At 39.4% G+C, this 20,718-nt stretch overlaps 3 protein-coding genes across 3 annotated transcripts in view; 1 reads left to right on the top strand and 2 right to left on the bottom strand.

Moving 5' to 3' along the window:
* Nucleotides 1-2,679, bottom strand: part of arhgef25b (Rho guanine nucleotide exchange factor (GEF) 25b) — a 31,309-nt gene extending 28,630 nt beyond the window's left edge. The window contains exons 1-2 of the mRNA XM_081607216.1: nt 2,457-2,679; nt 1,712-1,820 (exon numbers count right to left, since the gene is read on the bottom strand). Coding sequence (XP_081463342.1) covers nt 1,712-1,820; nt 2,457-2,504 — 157 coding nt within the window. The 5' untranslated portion in view covers nt 2,505-2,679. The remainder of the gene's footprint in view (nt 1-1,711; nt 1,821-2,456) is intronic.
* Nucleotides 2,680-4,351: 1,672 nt separating this feature from the next.
* On the top strand, nt 4,352-10,538 carry ankrd33ab (ankyrin repeat domain 33Ab). The gene is made up of 5 exons (XM_008409915.3): nt 4,352-4,803; nt 7,080-7,393; nt 7,470-7,599; nt 7,698-7,838; nt 9,511-10,538. The coding sequence occupies exons 2-5, from the start codon at nt 7,133-7,135 to the stop codon at nt 10,341-10,343; spliced, it is 1,365 nt and encodes a 454-aa protein (XP_008408137.1). The 5' UTR covers nt 4,352-4,803; nt 7,080-7,132; the 3' UTR covers nt 10,344-10,538.
* A 1,375-nt stretch (nt 10,539-11,913) lies between these two features.
* Nucleotides 11,914-20,661, bottom strand: prkag1 (protein kinase, AMP-activated, gamma 1 non-catalytic subunit). The gene is made up of 13 exons (XM_008409918.3): nt 20,528-20,661; nt 17,584-17,635; nt 17,396-17,496; nt 17,237-17,318; nt 17,039-17,097; nt 16,887-16,932; nt 16,745-16,799; nt 16,304-16,430; nt 15,750-15,915; nt 15,626-15,663; nt 14,273-14,419; nt 13,374-13,473; nt 11,914-13,284 (listed from the first exon to the last, which is right to left on the bottom strand). Exons 1-13 carry the CDS (start codon nt 20,534-20,536, stop codon nt 13,262-13,264), a joined length of 1,005 nt encoding a protein of 334 aa, XP_008408140.1. The 5' UTR covers nt 20,537-20,661; the 3' UTR covers nt 11,914-13,261.
* Between the last annotated feature and the right edge of the window lie 57 nt (nt 20,662-20,718).

The following is a 20,718-nucleotide window of genomic DNA, read 5'->3' as shown; positions in this document are numbered from 1 at the left end:
ATCCTAAAACATATCTGGCCGTTGTTTAATCATCAGGTTCAGCTTCGATCACTGAGTGCATTTAAAACGTTGAACTAGAGCTGAATAAGTGGAGTGGAAATCCGTTTAAAAACAGAAGAATAAGTGAAGACAACTTCACCGTCGCCACGCAGCGAATGCGTAGAAAATGGCTTAAAATGCTAACAAGCAACATAAATCTATCTCCCTGACGGCTGTCCACTCCCATGACCATGCCGCCCTGGGCTGAGAGCCATAGCTCCTCTATCAAGACCACCACTGCTGAAAGAAAACCAAATGTTATAAAGACTCAAACCGACGACTCTGAAGCAGAAACGTTTCATCTGAAAGCCAAGCGCTCACCATCTGAGCGCCGCTGCTCAAACTCGCCACAAGCAGGATTAGATTCAAACATATTTATGCACGAGCTCAAAGAAAGCTAAACATGGAAAAAGTCTGCAAAGAACAAAGTAAATGCTGCTGCTTCTGTCTGCGCATGTAAACACACGGCTCGGCTCTCTGACAGACTGAGGACGACGGATCACAGCCACACGCAAACAACCCGGTTATCTTTCAGCAAACTCTGCCGACATCATGATCCGTTTCTGCTGAAGCGCAGTGATCTCCCCACAATGCAGGGCTGCTGCATGTGCATGCCTTCTGCTGTGAGCAAACACAAGCTTTACAAGTCTGCAATTCATCACCGAGGCGGTGTAACATGAGACCTTTGCTTCTGGTCAGTCGGCGTGTCTTGGTGAGGATCAGAGGCCTTTTCGGCGAACGTCAGCGTTGTGAGCACAGCTCCCCTTCACGGGGAACCAACGAGCTGCAGGCAACAGAGAGCAAACTGCTCTAAACCTGTTAGCAGCACAGGAGGGTCAAACTCATTTTCATTTTGGGCCAAATCAAAAATCTGAATGTTCCAAAATGGCTAGTTGGGTCAGAATATGTTGATAAAACCCATTAAACTGTTAAAATATTAATAAATAGCTGTTTGTTTCAGCATTCAATACGTGTTTCTTAAAATTAAATAATCGCTGATCAGTGCCTCCCGGATTTTTGTGATTGTTTTTACATTTTTTGCAATCAAATTTGCAGATTTTGTGGGACTAATTTAGAAATATTTGTAAGGAATTTTGTGCTGATGTATGATGTTCAATGTGATTTTTTTGCTACTCGTCGTTTCAGTCACAGACTATAGCTTGACATCAAGTAAGGCTGAGGCAGCAGTCACTTAAACTCGATATTTTTGACCAATTTTGAGAAAAAATTGCAGCAAAATCAAAAGAAAAATGTGGGGATTTGTTGATTTTGTGTGAATTTTGCGAATTTGTGAAAAATCTGGAGACTTATTGATGTAATTTGGAGTCTAGGGGGCCACGTAAAAAGCTGCGGTGAGCCAGATTTGGCCCCCGGGCCTTGAGTTTGACACCTGTGCTTTTCAGCAAAATCCAGCAGTTTGTTTTAAGTCGATAAATATTGATGAAAAACTATTAGTTCAAATAGCAGGTTATTTCACATATAACAGGGGGGAAAAAATGTCCTTTCGTCAATATTAAGCAAAATATGGTTCTGCAAGCTCTTTGTAAGCAAAGATTGTTCTCTTACTTTGTGTTGATCGCTCACATAAAATCCCAATAAAACAAATCGACGTTTGTGGTTGTAATTTCACAAAATGCAGAAACATTCAAGCAGTTTGGATATGTTGCTGTACCTTTAAATCCTGCTGCAGCCATGCTGGACATCTTGGCACAGACAAGCTGCGTCCTGATGTCCTGACGATCCTCATCTGACGGAAAACTCTCCCTGCTGGTTTCTGAGACCTGATCCACAAGGCAGAAAACCGAGTGAACGCGTCAGGAAGACGGGAGAAAGACAATGTATCTCATAGAAATTGTAGTGTGGGATAAAGTGTAAAATATTCAGGAGTGAGCAGCAGAATAGAGGATCACAGCTTCGCCTCTCTTTTTGCTTATCTGTCAAATAAAGTTGTCTCTTATCTCATCTGAGGAATTTCTCTAAGGGGCAAAAAAAAAAAAAGAAAAGATAAATGAACCTGATGCTGCGCAACATGAACTCAGACAAAGAAGAAGTGAACTTATTTTATGTTTGAGGCTTAATTGATCAGAAAAAGTTGGGGGGAAAGGCACATTTTTTGTTTTAATTGTCTTTATATTGATAAATTCAAACAGATGAACAATTTCTCTATTTATAAAATCTAATTCAAATCAGAAATATTTACAAATAAATGTACTAATACATATAAGGAACAACTTTAATCTGACAGAGAACAGCTTTTCACACTCTTACGTTTTGAGATCTTATGAAATATCTTCCTCTATTGTGTCCAAAATAAATTCTGCAATAATTTAAGCTTACTGATTATTAAGAGCAGCTCCACTGTTACTTTAACAATCTTTATACTTTAGAAAAGTTGATGCCACAGACCAAACACTCACTTTTCCAGGACCATCAGTCTTCCCCTGCACTTTTGCCAAAGCCTTCATTTTGCCTTTTCCTCTTGAATCCTCCTTTCACGTGTTTATAACTCATCAAATACGGGTTTTATTTTGAGAAGGATTCCAGACAAACGTCTGCATCATCCCGTCTAATATTCAGAAGATAAACAGAAGATAATTCCCTTCCTCCGTCAGTTCTTTCTTTCTCCTTTGGTTTGCAGAAGACAATGAGCCGAGCGCAGACGCCTCTGGTCGATGTCTGGTGATCAATCAACCCAGGCAGGTTCGGTCCCGTCCCACAGAGCTTTGTTCAGTCTGTGAACAACGCAGTCTTGGGAATAAACATGTAGGGCCTTGCAAAAGTATTCACAAACCAGAATTTTTCAGTTTTCTTTCTTTTTTTTTTTTTTTTTTGTCATGTTGAAACAACAAACTTTGACATATTTTATTGAGACGTTTTTTTTTTTTTTTTTTTTTTTTTTTTTTTGCCGTTGACCAACTCAAAGTGATGCACAGCTGTGAAGTGGAAGGATAGCAGGCATGGTTTAGGTTTTATTTTTAGAAATGAAAGCTACATCAATGCTTAGCAGAAACATTTCTCCTTGTCTATTTGGAGTATATGACCCCGACCAGCTCTGCACTTCGAGAGACAGCGATGTTTTAGCCAAAACAGCTCAGATTCAGTCAGATCGGATGGAAAACATCTGCAAACATCAATTTTTCAAGTCTTGCCACAGATTCTCCTTTGGATTTAAGTTTGGACTTTGGGCCGTTTTACCACATAAATATACTTTGATCTAAACTTACAACCCAAAGAGCTTTTCTTTCTCTCTGCCCTCTATTGAATACAGTCTGCACACAGCAACAAAACTAGCTCATTAAAAAGAAAATGCTGTTCAAGTTTTATAGTCACCTATTGTCAAAACTGTGTTGTTGTTGTTGTTTTTTTTAGGAACAATGACAAACATCAAGTAATTATTTAAAAAAATGAAAACAGCACCAAACTACAACTAAAAACATTAAATGAAATTACTGGACAAAAATGTAACATTACTTATTCCTGTATTAAATCCCATGGAGATACTGCAGAAGGAAAAAAATCAGAAAATATACTAAAACTAGAAGATTTTGTGCCATTTTTGTATTTATAAAAAACTTAATCTTTACATGTTTTGTCACCTCAGCTCTACACATTGCACGTGACATTTAGAGCAAAGAGTTTAATTTTATCTTATAAAAACACTTTTTTACCACATGTTTGCCAGGACTTTTTATCTCTTTCATTCTTTCTTCCATAAAGGCTCAAATTGTAGATTTCAGGACTGGAAAATGTTCTTTCAGGCGATTCTCCAAAAGAATTGTGTACAAATGAACTTTGCGACAATCTTAGCGCTTAAATTGAGTCAGATGTAGAATTAATGTGACATTAACCACATAAACAATAAGGCAAACTTGGCTTTTTAATGGGTAATAAAATGTCTTCAAACACAATAAATGCAGAGAATTTTTATCAGAGCTAATCATGTTTTTTATTCGGTAACAAAAAGAGGCTAATTCACATTATTGGGATCCTATTATCAGGACCAAAGTCTTATAAGAGAGTAATTTAGCTCTGAAATGCTAAAGGCTGATTTCCTGCTGCACGTTGGTCAGACCTGATTGAATTTCACTGTCTTATCAATTAATTACATTCCGCTTCATAAGCAGCTTACACTTCTTTTATTACAGTACATTTCAATTAATTACCTGATTGTTGGGAGACTGCATAACTCTTCCAATTTTGGACAAATAAAGGATAACATTATTATTATTATTATTATTATTATTATTATTATTATTATTATTATTATTATTATTATTATTATTATTTTGAAAAGAAAGTTACTAGACGACATGTAAGGTTTTATTTCTCATAAGCTGGACTGTTATTCCTAATCATTTATTGTGTACTCCTATTCCCCTTTATATAGGTTGAACTGTATTCAAATTAATCTGAAAATGAAAACAAGGCAACAGAAAAACACAACGGATGTGCAAAGATCCAAGTTTCCAGCCTGAAAGCATTAAGGAAGCAAAAATGAAATTGGTCTGAGAGGCAAGTAATCCTCTGTCCTGAAAGCTGTTTTAAAAGGGATGAGCTGAGCGCAGCAGATAAGTCAGCAGCGTCTCCGCTCGGACTCGGTGAAGTCTTCTCCTCCTCCCAGCTTTCCGTCAAAGTTTGCAGATGGGTAATCTTCATCTGTTTGCAGAAACTGCCGCTCTGGAGCAACTCTGGGAGAAATCAGAAGTTATTTAGAGGACATGACAGAGGAGTGACCCTGGATCACTGAGCCGCTGCCCTTCATTGGTGAGTGTACAGACTTTACCAATATTCAAACTGCGGCGTTATTTCTTTTCTTTCTCTAAATCGTGAAAAAACACGTTGACACACATAGGGCTGTTGTAGTACAACAATATTGAGTGCTCTAGAGAATATTTCTTCGATTAATCGAGGTATCGTCTCTCTCTCTCTCCCTCTCTGCCATTCCTACCGTTTACTCCAAAACCGTGACGACGCTGTTCTGACAGCAGAAAACCTGACGTACTTCGACCATCGCGCCGCAAAATTCAACAATCCTCATTTGTCTCCAAACCCTCACAAAGCACCGCACAATTCACCACCATGCTGCTTGCACTTCACAACAACTCACTGGCGGAAGTAAGAGCGCGCCCCTCCACAAATAATGATCTGGATGCGCTACACAATAAAACATAATTTAACGAAGCTTCGAGGCAGATAAAGTTTCCTCGAGGAATTTTATTAATCGAGGTATTCGAATCATTCTAGGAATCGTTTCAGCCCTTAACACACTACCATCATCAAAACATATATTTACAACAGTTTATTCATAAATAAAGAGTCTAATATTTTTTATATTGATATTCATCACATTGTGTGTGAAGCATACTCTGCAATATGTGTTTAAGAGCCTCAAAAGAAAGTTTTGATTTGGTGTAATAGCATTTTGATGTCAGGACCTAGCTCAGCGGCTCCACGCGTTTCCTCATTTAACCCTCCTGAGTTCAGCGGCGTATTTTTACTGCTGATCCACTTACCCCCCAGTAAAAGCCCACTGATCTGATGGCGTTACATCTGTGACTCACAGCAACGTACGAGTCATAATCCCTGACTCTTCCTGCTCCTTCCCAGCCTGTCAACAAGAAAACTATTGACTCTGTTTGCCAATCAAGCAGATCTAAAATCTGATCCAGAGTGTATCGAAACACAACATCAATATTTGACGAGGCCTCTGTCTCGAACTTTTCCACATTTTGTCACATTATAACCACAAACTTCAAGGCATTTTGTTGGGGATTAAGATGCTTGACAACTAGATTTTGGCAAAGTAGGAGGAAACAGCCGCCTACTTTTAGGGTTTGTTTGCCTCTTGCAGCTTCACACATGACTGGACATTTTGCAAAGTCGTCTTTACAAAGTAGCTGGAAACTCAATCAGATTGGATGGAGACGGTCTGTGAACATTACTGTCCGTTCTAACCTAGGGATATGATTTGATCTGAGCCATTTCATTGCAGCTCTATCTGTATGTTTGTGGTGTTTGTAGTGTGAACCTCTGGCCAGAGTCTTCAGTCTGCTGCATCTTCCAGTCAGCATCATCCATGAGTTGGGATACTTGAAAAACATTTGACAAATTTAAAGTGTTCAAATTCATCAACACAGTGAAGTCACAGATAACTCTACTTCTTTACAAAGCTACAAATGACCAATTACCAGAAATTATTTAAACATTATTAAAGACTAAAGAGAAATGTTATAAGTTATGGTGGGAATCACAGTTTAAAACATGCAAATTCAGAAATACTACAAAATCCTTTGTCTCAGTAAAAGTTTGGGAGAATTTGAATATTGAACTTAGACAATGTCCAAACAAAAAAACTGTTAAAATGAACATTTTACAGGTTTAGGGTTGTGCCATAATGAGTAGAGCTCTATGATCTGAGTTTTGGATATTATTTAGTAACGCAGCTCTAAGCCTGCACACACAGCTGTGTGTGTACCTGGTCTTCATGATGTCAAGTCAAGTTTATTTATATAACACATTTCCGGAACAAGGCAGTTCAAAATGCTTCACATCATAAAACAAAATAACCAATCATGAAACAAGTAAAAAAAAAACATTCAGTTTTCTCAAATGGCTTCATCAAAATCATTATACAGATCAGATGTGTTCATCAATGTTACACAGTTACCACCAATCAAAAGCTTCCTTAGCCTTTGATTGACTTAAAGTGTTTTGCAGTTTTCTGGAAGTTTGTTCCAGATTTGTGGTGCAGTTGAATGCTGCTTCTCCTCGTTTGGTTCTGGTTCTGGTTCTGGGGATGAAGAGCAGGCTAGAACCAGAAGACCTGAGTGATCTGGAAGGTTGATACAACAAAAAGTCTTTAATGTATTTGGTGCTAAACCATTCACTGATTTATAAGTATTTAAAATTCTCTGAGCTACAGGAAGCTAGTGTACGGACTTCTAAAATCTGCTACATGTTCACTAAAGTTCTTATGGGCTCCAGGTCTTTTTGCTGATTTGACAATCTTTGTTTTTATTTTTTATTTATTTTTTGCTTAGATGTGACCAAACAAGTTGGAAAGTGAGTCCCTTTCCAGTGGTTCTGTTGGACGATGGCCGCAGCAGCAGAGGACCCCCACCTGGGCGCAGGTCCGGATGACGATGACGAAGACCCACCAGGACCGGATTCGGACTCTGACAGCGTCCTGTCCGATGACTCTGTGCTCCCTGAAAGCTCGGTGGAGGCGTCAAACAGCAGCGCAGCCAACACCGTGTACGAGGCGTGCGTCCGCAACGACTCGGCCGCTCTGCAGAAGGTTCTGGAGAGAGGGGTCACCAGGGAGGAGGTGATGGAGCTGGACGTTAACGGATGGGTGAGAGTCTAATTTGTGATGACGCTTCAGCTTCTTGGAATTCAGTGCAGCTGCTGATGTTTGATCTCACCGACAGAACGGCCTCATGGTGGCTTGCTGCAAGGGTTTCCTTGACATTGTGCATGGGCTTCACACCTGCCCCTTCATAGACATAAATCATCAGGATAACGAAGGCAACACGGCACTGATGATTGCATCTCAAGGAGGTGAGTGCAATAAGATACAGCAGAAAAATGCTGCGGATAAATGACTAACTGAGCAGAGAACGGAGTGATTATCTGGTCTTTCTCTCCTCTTCTTGCAGGTCATATATTCACGGTGATGTATCTCCTGAACTACTACCCAGGTGTTGACACTGAAATAAGGGACTGCAGAGGATTCACAGCCCTCATCAAAGCTGCCATGACCGGCCGCTGTGACGTCGTAGCTGCCCTCGTTATGGCCGGTATGTAAGGATTAACGAAAAGATACAGGTTCTGTTTACAAGGATGGGTTGTTTAAGGAGGGTTATGTCCAAAATCAACGTTTCTTTTAGCTTTAAATCATGGTTTAATGTTAGTCCCTCATCAAAAACATACCTGGAGTGCCAGCTATTTGCCCAAAGCTCCTCTTTGGAGCCGATTTCTCACTCAGCTCCTCCAGACTAGCGGCAGCAGCAACTAGCAAACACCTGAGAGTCTGTTCAACTCATAATGAGAACTACTTCTCAGTCCAATGCTCCTGAGAACAGTAGTTATCGGCATCATGGAGAAGCATTGTAGTGATAATGAACTGAAGGTGGAGTTTGTGAAAGAGCAGGAGCTTCTTAAAGAGACAGAGGCCAATTTCAAAACATCAAACTGAAAGGTCCATTTCTTTTAACTCATGTTTAATATACACAGTATAATTATAAAAACTGCAGGTAACATAGTTACTTACTTGATTGTGCAATAAAATGGTAAGATGTGCCTAGAAAATGCATAATGCCACGACATGAAAAAGATTTTGTGTCTTCACTCATGGCTTTCTTTATATTTCGCTCCAAAGATGCCAGAATTTCTAATGTTTGTTTAAAGTTGGTTTTTCAAACAACTCCTGGTTTTCTGAACGTCTTTGGGGTTTGTTTAAAGTTTTTATTTCGAGTTATGTCTTTTCTTTATCAGGCACAGTAACTGAATAGAGTAAAAAAAAAGCAGACAAATTTAAAAGAAAAACTTCTGATTTTGAGAAACTTAAGAGAAATAATGATCCAGAAAAGGATCATTACATTAAGGAACGAATTAAAAGGATATTCTGGATGTCTAAACCATTTGGACCTTCATGTGTAATGAAGGGAATTAAACAGAAAAAGCAGGGAGGGTGTTGGATAAAAAGATTCCTCAGCTCCACAGAAGCGTCTCAGTGCTGCTGGTGACAGCAGACATGTTTCATCAGCGCCTATTTAAAGCTGGCTGACTCGGTTCCTGAGTTAATGACTCGGTGACGCGTGGCTGCTTTAAGGGATCATTCTGAGGGCATTATCACATGTCTACTGTAATCTCCTGACTGGTCCTCCTGCCAGGCTATAGATTAGGTACTTACTTCTTTTTAGCTCACATGTTTTTCAAACTCGCTGCTGTGACTGACCAGGTTTATGGTAAACATCGCTTTGAACTGTGATGAACAAAATCACGGTGCAGCTAATGGACTTTATGCTACTTCCAACACTAACTAAACTCCCAACCAGTGAATTTTGACTAAGGAAGTCAGCTGAATGTCTAGTCAAGTCATTATTTTTTGTTTAGGACATTTCAGCAACACGGCTGTTCAAAGTGCTTCACGTCATAAAAACAAAATGCAGACCGAACCAGAAGATACATTAAAGATACAACATCAGATCTTTAATGTGTTTTGGTGCGAGGTCATTCAGTGATTTATAAACTTACGGAAATATTTTTTAAGTCTATTTTCTGAGCTACAGTGAAAGGGCTTTAAAACTGGGGTGATGAACTCTATTTTCCTGGCTTTAGTGAGCAGCAGTGTTCTGGATTAGCTGCAGCTGTCTGGTTGATTTTTTATGCAGACCTGAGAAGACACTAAAGACTAAAGAGCCAGCTTTTCTTCCTCCACCTCCTACTCATGTCTTTCTTTCCTTTCAGGGGCTGACGTAAACGCCGTGGACTCCTTCCGGGGACGGTGCGCTCATGACTGGGCCCTGAAAACAGGTCGCTATGAGACCTTCCACCGTCTCCGCCGCCTCACCGTGCGGCCGAGAGCCGAGCAGTTCTGTGAGAGCTACCTCCCAGAGTGGCCCGACCTCGTGGGCAGAGTGACCAGGGCGACGTCTCAGAAGACGTCCGCAGAGAAGATCACACTGCGGCTCAAAAGCACATTTGGATTCCGCTTTCCTCGTGACCCCCTGGAGAACGGGGTCATGGACCACATGGTGCGCATGACCACCAGCGTCCACAGTCCGCTCGTCGTGACCGCGTGCCACCCGCTGCTGCCCACCAGCCCACCCGAGGTGGGGAAGAGACGGCTCGCAGTGCCGGAGCTGGTGAAGAAACATCCGCAGAAGGATCTGGGAGACGGCTCGGTGTGCCACAGCAACGGCTCGGTGTCGCACGTCTCCCCCAGCATCCACTCTGCTGAGACAGTGGCCTCAGTGTGCTGCCCTGACACCGAGCGCAGAGGCAGCATCCTGTCGGTGGCCTCCAACAAGGTGGCCACCGCCTTCATCCCCCGAAGCATGGCGAGACGCAACAGCGTGTTCCCGTCTGGGTGCATCCCTCAGATCAACGTGAACAAGCCTACAAACCCGACGCCAAAGAAAGAGAAGAAGAAGAAGAAAGACAAGGGCTACCTGGAGCCACCTACGTGGAAATACAAGGAGCACAAGGACGAGAAGAAGAAGGAGAAGAAGAACGCCGAGAAAGACAAGGAAGGAAAAGGGAACAGAAAGGATAAAGAGAGCAGGAAGGCAAAAAATTAATGATGGAAACAATTAACCCCAAGGCACCCTCCTCTGGATATTGACAATAATTCATGATTCACGCAAAAGCATGCCTGAATTTGATCTTCTAGACCACTTAAGGCTGCTAAAAGCGTTCTAGTGAATGTTTTATTTTATTTGCCTTGGAGTTTGGGGACGTTCAACTTCATGCCCATCGGAGGAAAAACATCTCAAATCAGCCCTGAACCCAGGAAGCGTTTCTTCCACACAGACATCAGCTTAGAAATGTTTTGGCAAGATTTCGCTTCACCTGAAGCTCTAAAAATCCCAAAAATACCTCAAATGTACAAAATATTTATATGCAATGTTAAACGGTGTAGCTGTGTTTGAACATTTTTGGTATCAGTAAAAACTCCAGAGACGTTTTTTCATAAGATGCAGCACATAAAACCCATGTTGGATCATTTATTGACAGATATAGTGCCTACATCATCACCCATTTAAAACCAGTAAGTCACAGATCAGGTGTTTGTCTACATTTGTTGCCATGTGGAAGCTAAATTATTGCAGCGTATTGTACAGTAGGTGGCTCTGACTGCCTGCAGGATCACGCTTCTCTTTGGAGTCCTCTAAACCTGCTGAGACAGATTTCAGCTCATCTGGTAGCAACATCGTGCTGCTGCTCTGTTCGCTCTTTGCTCGTCAGCAATTTGGATATTTTGGGGGAAATGCAGAAACTTGTCCTCATGCTGCTGGAACAGAGAGGCCACCTGGACTACTGTTGAGCTCAAGTTATTAAAACCAAACATTTCCCAGAATCATCTCCAGCTGCTGCCACCAGGGTTAACGCGCCGCATGAGAACGTTTACAGAAACCCTTCCAGGAAGTCGCAGGGCCTCTTATTATTCAGGCTAAAAGCTGTTCAGATGATCCAGCTCCTCTGAACAGCAACTACAAGATTTAACTTTCTGAATTTGGTTTGCATATATTATAAATGCCACTATTTATACTACTGACTTATTTATGTTTGAAGTATTTTTATTTTACCAAAATGTTTCTTCTGACTGAATATTAACACTTAGTTAAAATCCCAAATAAAATGTGATGGAAAACCTGTGAAGGGAGCTAAAGATTAGGGTGATGGAGAGGAGACCTTCCGGCCTCATCAGCAAAGATAAATCGTCAAAATAAAAACAGAAAACGCGAGTTGGCAATTAAAAGGACTTTGAGAGCAAAGATGATCCCACTATTCATTTGGAGGAGTATAAATAATAAGTAAATAAAAATATTTGCTTTAAACCGATTGTCCGTGTACATCCATCTATTCCCACTTGTCCGTGCACAGTCACAGAGGACAGCTGGTTTCTATTTCCAGGTGGTCAAAAGGCAGAAAACCCGGAACACTTTTATTTTTTTGACTCTGCTTGTTTTCTGATGCGATCTCTTTCAATAAATGTGTGTGAAACGTCTTTGTTTTGCTCATATGTAGCTTTTAAAATGACTCCTGTGACCCAAAAGTGAGAAAAATGTCAAGAAAAGAAGAAGAAAATGCAGAATCCATTCGGGTGGATGTTAGGACAAGCTGGAGACTCATGCAAATTAGAAAGGCAAAGGTAAAACAAAGGTTTTATTTGACATCTTTTAAATTAAGGATCTCAGATTAGTACAAAAACGATGCATTTACATGCAGTTGTACACACTTTATCAGGCATAAAGCAGGACATTTAATGTTCCGCACACACATCCATCTTGGAAAATGGAATGTCAATGCTGGTTCTGTGATTCTTAGTGATTATGTCCCATAAACAATGGATCATAACCTAATAAAAACAACAATTAATCTGTTAAGTTTTGACTGCCATCGCTGTAACCAACAAAAACAAGAAAACATTTTTAACTTGACCATAAAGTAGAGAAAATGCTTCATAAAATGAAGATTTAGCATTAATGACAGAATTATTTTTTCCAATAATGTCATCAATCAAAGTAGGTCACATGCAAAAAATAAAAACAAACTAATGTCTGAGTATGATAAACAATCCGTTACATATGTAGTTTACACGTGGCAGGACACAACACAAAATGTCAAAATAAAACAAAAAATACTCAAATATGTTTTGATATTTGGACATTTAGATAAGAACAAAGCTGAATGGTGATTCCTGATCAGAGTATTTATGTTTTGGTGGAACCTGGATTATTTCCACCGGTTGCTGCTGTAATCCTAAACTGCTTGTGCAAACCCTTTCAGCTGCAACCTGCAAAAACCCAGACTGAAAGAACAAATCCAGACGTTTACCACATTTTTTTTATATTTAATGGCAAAAATGTTTTCAAACATTCCTGACTTGACTTTTTGATGTTGGTGAACGTTTTTGGTGATGCTCAAGTCGAAACTGAAACAATGCTTACAATGATATAGATCAACACAACAACACCTGCCTTTAAATAAACATCCTAAATTAAATGAACAAACAATAAGAGAATAATCCGATACAAGCTTTAAAGAAAAAGTCTCAGGGGTTTACACACCGATGCCGATTCGCTCGAGTTGCAACATCCAATTTATCTCTTGGAGAAGCTTAGTGCCTTCGCTGTTTCCAGCCTCAAAATGAAATTAAATGCTGGTAAAATGGGGGAATGTTTTTTTTTTTGTTTTTTTTTTTTAAATCACTTCATAAACTATTAAAAGCGCAGAGATGGTGACTGTGCTGCACTCTTCACGTTTCTTCTTCTTTCAAATATCTGGTCAACTACTAGGGACTTTGAATTTGGCTCAATTTAAAGAAGGTTTTATAAGTCCTGTGCTACTAGGTATAAATTTCAGTATTGCTAAAACTGCGGAGACAGAGAAGACTTTCTGTGTGGGCGTTATCGGAGAAGGCGACGCACTCTCACTTCGCCTCCCACATGCTTGTGCTTTCCCTTTGCTCTGGTCTCATCCCAAAACAGCATTCCTAATTACTCCCTAAAGTTGTGCCTGTCGAAAAAAACAAAAAACAAAAAAAAAAATCCAAATGTAATGAATATAAGCAGCATATCATGCAGCAGCTCGTCAGCTTTACTCACCGTCTTCTCCGTCGGTCAACACCAGCGCCTGGAGGATGTCGGAAAGGGAGACGATTCCCTTCACCACTTCGTTCTCATCGACGACCACGAGTCTGTGAACCTGGAGGAGACAGAGGACCGCCACCCAAATGAGCTTCAGGTCTGCCGAGTGCAATAATTCAATGCTACCACAGGACAAGAGAATGAACAGAGAGAACGAAGAACCAACATGTGAAAATGTGAAATTAGCTGGAATAAGCATGCTGGGTACATTTCAGTCTTCTGCTGATTTACTGAAGCGATGACACACATTTAGAGGGACACAATTTGTGTGTTTTTATACACAAACTTCACAAAATTAAACCGAAGAAGCCAAAAAGATTTCCACCTCCTACTGCCCATATTTGGTCTTCTACATATGAATACAATGTCATGTTGCTTCCTTCTCCTATAAACTCAAGCAAGAATGAGAGTGAATGCAAATTTAGAACAAAATAAAAGCTAGTTAAACAAATGTGCTGCAGTTTTAGTTAGTAATTTCAAAACCATGAAAGACTGATTGGATCTCTAACATCAGATAAAGACAATGGAAAACGTGAATTATTTTGTTACTCATCAGTTTTACTCAGTAACTGTGAATCTTTATTAATTCCAGCTTGGAGTTAATAAAGAAACTCCAAGAAATCATGAGAAAATATTTCAATAAGTGTCAACCAAAACTACCAGGTCATATATTGTGACAGCTGATTTGCTCCATTTTCTGCAATACAATCTGAAGCTCCTAAAGCAGAAATAGAGAAAAACTTAATTTTTCTCCTCGCCTGGAAAAACAAGAAATTAGTGACTATTTATTTACTGTCGTGCTTTCTTTTTCTTGTTCAGGACGTGAAAAGCAGCTTTTCGCGTCCTCCACTCCTCACCTCGGCCTCCACCAGTCTGGTGATGATGGCTTCCAGGGTCTCATGTCTGTTGCAGGTCAGGACTCCCTCAAAGTACTGCGAGCGATGCTTCAACGCCTTGGTCACAGTCACGTCCAGGTTGTTGTACGTCTTCTCTGCAGCCAGATTCTGTTAGAGGGGAAAACTCTCAGTGTATGATGTTTCACAGAGAAGGGCATTTTCACAGAAATGTATCTAAGAGAAGCAAACAGCAGCGTGACTCTGAGGCTCACGCTCCGGCACTGGAAACACAAACACCACGCAGCAGCTTCCCACGGTTGTTTTGAACGTCCCTCGAGGCTCCGGCCCTGCTCTGCTGTTAAACTGGGGCAACTTCTGGGATGAAAAGTCAGCATAACTCTGAATGTGGTTTCTCAATCACTTCCATTGTGACCCAGAGAGGAAACCACCAAACAGCACTTGTTCACTCTGCATGCAGGGCTTTGCTTCACCTCTCAGTGACCCTCACTGAGCCTGGTCACGCTCTGTCCTCAGCTTCTAAAGTGCCGTCGCCGCCCCGATACTGAGACGAGACACGACGCTTACATGTTCTTCAGATGATTCTGCCTTTAAGATCTGAATGCAGGTCTTTCGTGTCATCTTCAGCAAATTGAAGGACTTATATAAATAATCAAATGTAATTAGACGAAGAATACATTATTCTTAAAATCACAGCTGTGAGAAGTTGGAAGACAACACAAAAACCCTTTTATGCTTCCTTCAACAGGTTAGGATAGGACTGTCATTATGTTTTTTTGCACATTTTTATTAGATAAGATTTTAGTCTGTGCAGTTCTATTTTCATAATGAGTTGTCCACCGGTCACTTTAAATCCAAATGAGCTGCTGCTTTCCACGGCCCCCCAAGTCGACATTTACACTCGCACGCAAAAATGGCTGCAAACAGATGCGCAATTATGAAACTGTGCTTCTTTGCAAAGCATTAGTAGAGCCTCCTGAACAACCAACAAGAATCCAGAAAGTTCGTTCTGGATGCTAAGTCCACAACAAAACATTTTTCTTCTCCAGCAGCCATTGTACAGAGCATGCAGTGGTAAAATCAGCTGACCAAATGTGCTGGAGTTCCACTTGGGTTGCTAGGTAACGGCACAGAGCATTCAGAAGGTATTTGAAACAGCAGATACCAAAAACATTATCTTGTTGTCAGAAAACAGCTGGTTTGTTTTAAGCGCCACAACTGTTTTTAGAAGTAGTTGAAACCCAAACGGAAGTACAACAAAAAAGCAAAATGTTAATTTGTAAAGTTATGAAAACAATTTGCCTAGAAAAAATTTTATTAGCACAATATGAACATAAGTGACTGCACAGAACTTACTATGACATCAAATTTTGAGTATATGTCCACCACTCGACCTGCAAGTAAGACAGAATCGTTTTAGAAAACTGCGGATATCGAGAAGAAGCGAACAGGAAAAAGAAGCTTCAGTCAGCCCACTTACCTTTGTCATCCACAACAGGGAGCGCGGACACTCGCTGCTCCACAAAAATACCCAGCGCCGTGTACAGAGGGGTGTCTGCTCGGACCACTGCTATGTTCTTGAACGTCCCAATGTTCAGTTCCTCTAAAGTCTGATTCAAGAACGAGGCTCTTGGCATCTCTGATATCTGAGCACAGAAAACACAGATCTTTAGGGAATCACAGTTGTTTTTCAACATGACATTTTCCCTACTTCACTTTGAGTTGAACTTTATCACAGATCTAAAACAGAAAAGCAGAATTACGTTGTATTGCATTGAGAAACTGTTGATCACTGAGAAAGCCAATATTTTTCTGATCAAAGTTTGCTTGTCTCAGATTTTGTGAGCTATTAAAAATAAAATATGGAAATGTAAAAAAAAGAAACTATTTAAAGGGAAATATATGTTCTATGAGATGCTGACACATTTCATTTTAAAATAAAATTAAAGATCGGTAACAGATTACCAAACTCTAACTGGTCTTTAGTGTAGATATATTCATCCTGTATCTGTAATAAAACCAGCGGAAACTTACAAAAAGCTTCAGGAACTTAAGAATCCTCTTGTGTGTGAGGATGTACAGCGTGTTCCCTGTCAGCGGGTCGATTACAGGCAACCTGTGGATCTTGTGCCTCAGCAGAGACGACACCGCGTCATACAAACTGAGAACAGAAAAAACTAAGTCACCAAGTGATTCAAACATATTTTGTAAGAAATGTTTAAAAAAAAAGTGTTACAGTTTGTATGTTTGTTTCTTGCAAAGAAAGTGCAATAAATAAGTTAAATGAAAATAAAGGTTTTTTTGTCATAAAGATCACATTTAACCAATCTTTTGATCTCTATGATAACGTCAGATTCAGCACATTTAAATGTCCAGTGATGAACGATCACAATGTTGATCACAATTATGATTAAAAAAAAATTTAAAAAAAGGAATGAAAGTTCACAGTAAAATCAATGCAGTGCTGCTACCAACCTGGCATTGGGAGATATGCAAACCAAAGGCTTGAAGGAGTCTTGAAGGTACACCTCTAAAATTAATACAAAAATAAAATAAAATAATTAATTAAAATTAAGTAATAAATGTTGCAGTTTGAGTGATCATTAAAAGCTCTCACCTCTCCACGTTTCAATTTTGTGCTCTTCCAACTCGTATATCTGAACCTGAAATATAAAACAGTACAAGTTCAGTCACTGATGAAATAAATTAAAATGACATTAACAGTTTATGTTACAACATTTGTGCTTAAAACACACAAACCCATCTCACCAAGGGAGACTTGTAGTAGCGATGAAGAATGTTAATGAAGTCTGTGATAGTTAGCATACCTGTGGGTTGGATTAAAAAAAAAACAGCAAATCATTAACTGTATTATAACATTTATTATTATTGTTTTTTTTTTTTTTTTTGTTTTTTTAACATACGTTTCTCATTAAGGGTTACTTTCAGATTAAAAATTGTTCTTACCCACAAAGCACTGCTTCTTGCTGTCCCACAGAGGAGCTGCTCTCACCCCATTTGAAACAAGCGCAAAGAACGCCTTCTTCACCTGAAGGATATAGTTAAATATTTGATTCATTTCTGGAGCCAGGTAACATTTGCATTTATGTAAATGTACTTGCTTACCTGAAGCGACGTATCAAACACCACTAACTTGGAACTAGTGGGCACAAGGTCGTAGCAGCGGTGCGACTTCATAAACCTGGTGTAAACATTTTGCTCTCGTTCTGAAGAAATTAAAGTGATTGCAATGAAGACTTTTCTGTGAAGGTTTTCCAGATTGAGGTAGAAATATATTTAACAAATCCTCCTACCTTCAATGATTGGATCCTTTTTGCCTTCAAGATCATCAATGCTTACTGGGATCTGAAAGAAGAAGGTCAATAATCCAAGTATTAAACTATTTAAGGTCAGGTCATTCTTTTTTGCAGAAGGGTTAAGAGGCCATAAACTCTAAATGTTGTACCTGCAAGCAGATTTATTTGTCAGCGTTTTCAGATTACAAATACAAAATTAGTTTCCAATGGCTATTTAGAGCAGATTGAAAACGAAAGCAGCTTTCTATCATCTTCATACAGCTACAACCTCAAAAATAAACAAAGCTGTGTATGTTCAGGGTGTCTTATAACAAAAGTCAACCTTGAATTAGATAGTTATTTACACTGATGTCAGTGGGAGGTCATGTTCTAAAGCAACAAGCTGACCATCTGAGACACCTGCTGCACAACAGAGCATTAAGCCAAACTGACTGTAAAAATAAAACACGGTAAAAAAAACAAAAAAAAAACAACTAACTAGAGAGGTTGAAGCTAATTTCTGTAATACCTTTCCCAAAGACATTTACATTGGCTAAACATGCTCCAATTTGCATTGCGCGTTTCAAATGGGAAAGTCATTGTTAAAACTATGAACTACCACCAACTTCTGTTCATACAATGTGTGATCATTCAACCTGTTTCAACATAAACAGTTATTTCTGAGACAATCATTTGAAGATAAAAAGAAAGTCTCTTCTCTGAATAGTTGTAAAATGTGTCCTTTCTTTGTTCATATCAGCTCAAAACAGCTGGGAAAATTATCTCTAAACATAACCAACATAGTGTGTGATCATGATAAGTTGTATGGGATTTTTCTATGTCAAGAGTTTAAAGTGCATCTATATTTTTTCTCAGAGAAACTGGGTCACAATATTGGAACAGTCTGATTTAATGAAATATTTGGTTGGCTATCATATTTCTAGTGCCATTCCTCAACACTGCATGCAAATAAGTTTTATATTAATTTCTCTGGTATTCAGTTTTTGATGACCAGAGCTGACGAGGATTTTACAGAATAAGATGTGTAAGCTCACATTGATCAGCAGCAACATTGTGATTATGGTAAACAAACAGGTGAGGAAAACCTAAACAAATATCTGAGCAATATTTAATTATATCACAGTTGCATGTTTTACTTGTATTATTTGTGACAATATTGCAAAAAGCAAAAAAATAAAATAAAAAACTGCTAATTTATAACCGTTTTCCTACACAGACAAATGTTTAAAAACAGAATATGTCTCAAGCACAATTAGCATTTAGTAAGTAGGTTCAATACAATTTTCTTTATGTAGTACTTTAAACAACCAGTACAGCTAAAGTTAAAAACAAAACACATTAAAACACAGCTCTATAATGAATCAGTACAGCAATAAACCAGGATTCCCCCAGAAAACCGGCTAAGCCCGGTGCTCTGGGCGCTGGGGCAGCTATCCAGCCATCAGTCGTGTTTTTGAATTAAACATTTTTTAAAGTTGACAGGAAATCTGAAAATATCACTTGATAATTATGTGTTATTGGAAGACTGGAAGACTAATACCTAAACACTGACTATGAAGTCTCAAGAAAAGGCAATCATTAAAAAAAAAAAAGAACAAATAAATAAGCAATGCTTAGCCTGGTGGGGGCAGAAGTAAAGCCTGGTGGCCCGCCAGGCTTATAAAACACTGGGGGAATAAACTGGCATAGAAGTGACCTAAAACCAACAGGTTGACAGATATAAGACTTGATGAGCACAGTTGACATCAAATTGTTTGGAGTAACTTCAAGATGAATTTCAGTTTAAAAAGTAAACATTATCAACACCTCTAAAGTAAACTCTTACTGAGTAAAAGCTAGACAAGGAAATCATAGGAAGAGGAGGAAAATAACACTGGTGATTTGGTTTAGGAGCTCAAAACAGCAATGAGAGAAAGCCTTAATATATTATGATCTGTCTGTTTTATACAGATCAACACATTCCAATCTTTTATGATCAAATATAGTTGTATAACCCACCCATATGTGAGCACACCTAAAGCTTTCGACTGTGCTGTTTCTGAATGAGAAACCGACTTTAAATACTAAATTTGTGAAATAATCTACTGAGGAGAAACGTTAAATTTAACCCTCTGTGGTCCCTATTATTGATATTTGCTTATGGTGAGATCCCAAACTATTTGAAAACCTTTACTCAGCTCCGAAGCTGTAATTTGTTCAGCCTCCTTTTAGAAGCAACTCTGGCGCTAAAGAGAATCCCCAACCCAGCTGAACTATTGATCCTGTGTTAATGGCAAACGGACAGGCCGTCACAGAGACCCATGTTTAGCGTTTAGCCAGTGGTTCAGTCTATGCATCGGGAAGTTTACTGAGGTCATACTCAGAGCAGATCCGGGATGACACATAAACACTACCTGTCTCAGAATAAGACTTTGAGAGATGCAGGTTAGCTCTACTTCATAAAAACACAGGCAATCAGTAAACTAGCAAAACATCAAGCTTCAGGCTAGTCAGTTGGCACATTTCAAAGTTTAATCTTAAACGCTCTCGGTTGTAAAACCAAGTGTCGTTATTGAAGCTGTGTGCACACTGAATAGAGACTTTAGTTCACCACTGTGGCACTGGCGTTAGCTTGTTAGCTAGCTAGCTAGCTAGAGTCACAGTTGGCTGACTTTTAAAAGCGCCAGTCGAGGTGACATTTCATGACGGCCCAAGCTTTTAATGCACTTTATTTGCACCGTTTGAAATCAATAGCTAATTATCACATTTTTGTTAAACAGTGGCCTCTGTTATCAGCTTTTCTAACCAGCCTCTAAGACAAGAGATAACCCTAAAAACATATATAAAAAGCTTTCCAGAAAGTAGCTAACTTTAGCATACTACTCAAAGTTTCATACTGAAGAGGATAGGCTGCTTTATAAGGGTTTCAAGAGGAGAGATAATAGCAAAGTTGATAACTTACACACTCCATGTTCCACCCGGTCTACAACTGATGGGATCTCACGAAGGCACGCAAACCTCCTTCCGCTGTGACGCAAAAGGGAGCTGTTACCGTAATATCTGTGGTACTGGCACAACCAGGCGGAAACACCGTGATAAATGTGTTAAACGTATTTCAGGACAGGATACAATAAAAACATTAAGATGCTCTTT

This window comes from Poecilia reticulata, chromosome 5, assembly GCF_904066995.2.
Source record: "Poecilia reticulata chromosome 5, P_reticulata-male-v2, whole genome shotgun sequence".
Lineage (NCBI taxonomy): Eukaryota > Metazoa > Chordata > Actinopteri > Cyprinodontiformes > Poeciliidae > Poecilia > Poecilia reticulata.
Note: the sequence above shows the minus strand (reverse complement) of the source record. Positions and strands in the feature narration are given on the sequence as shown.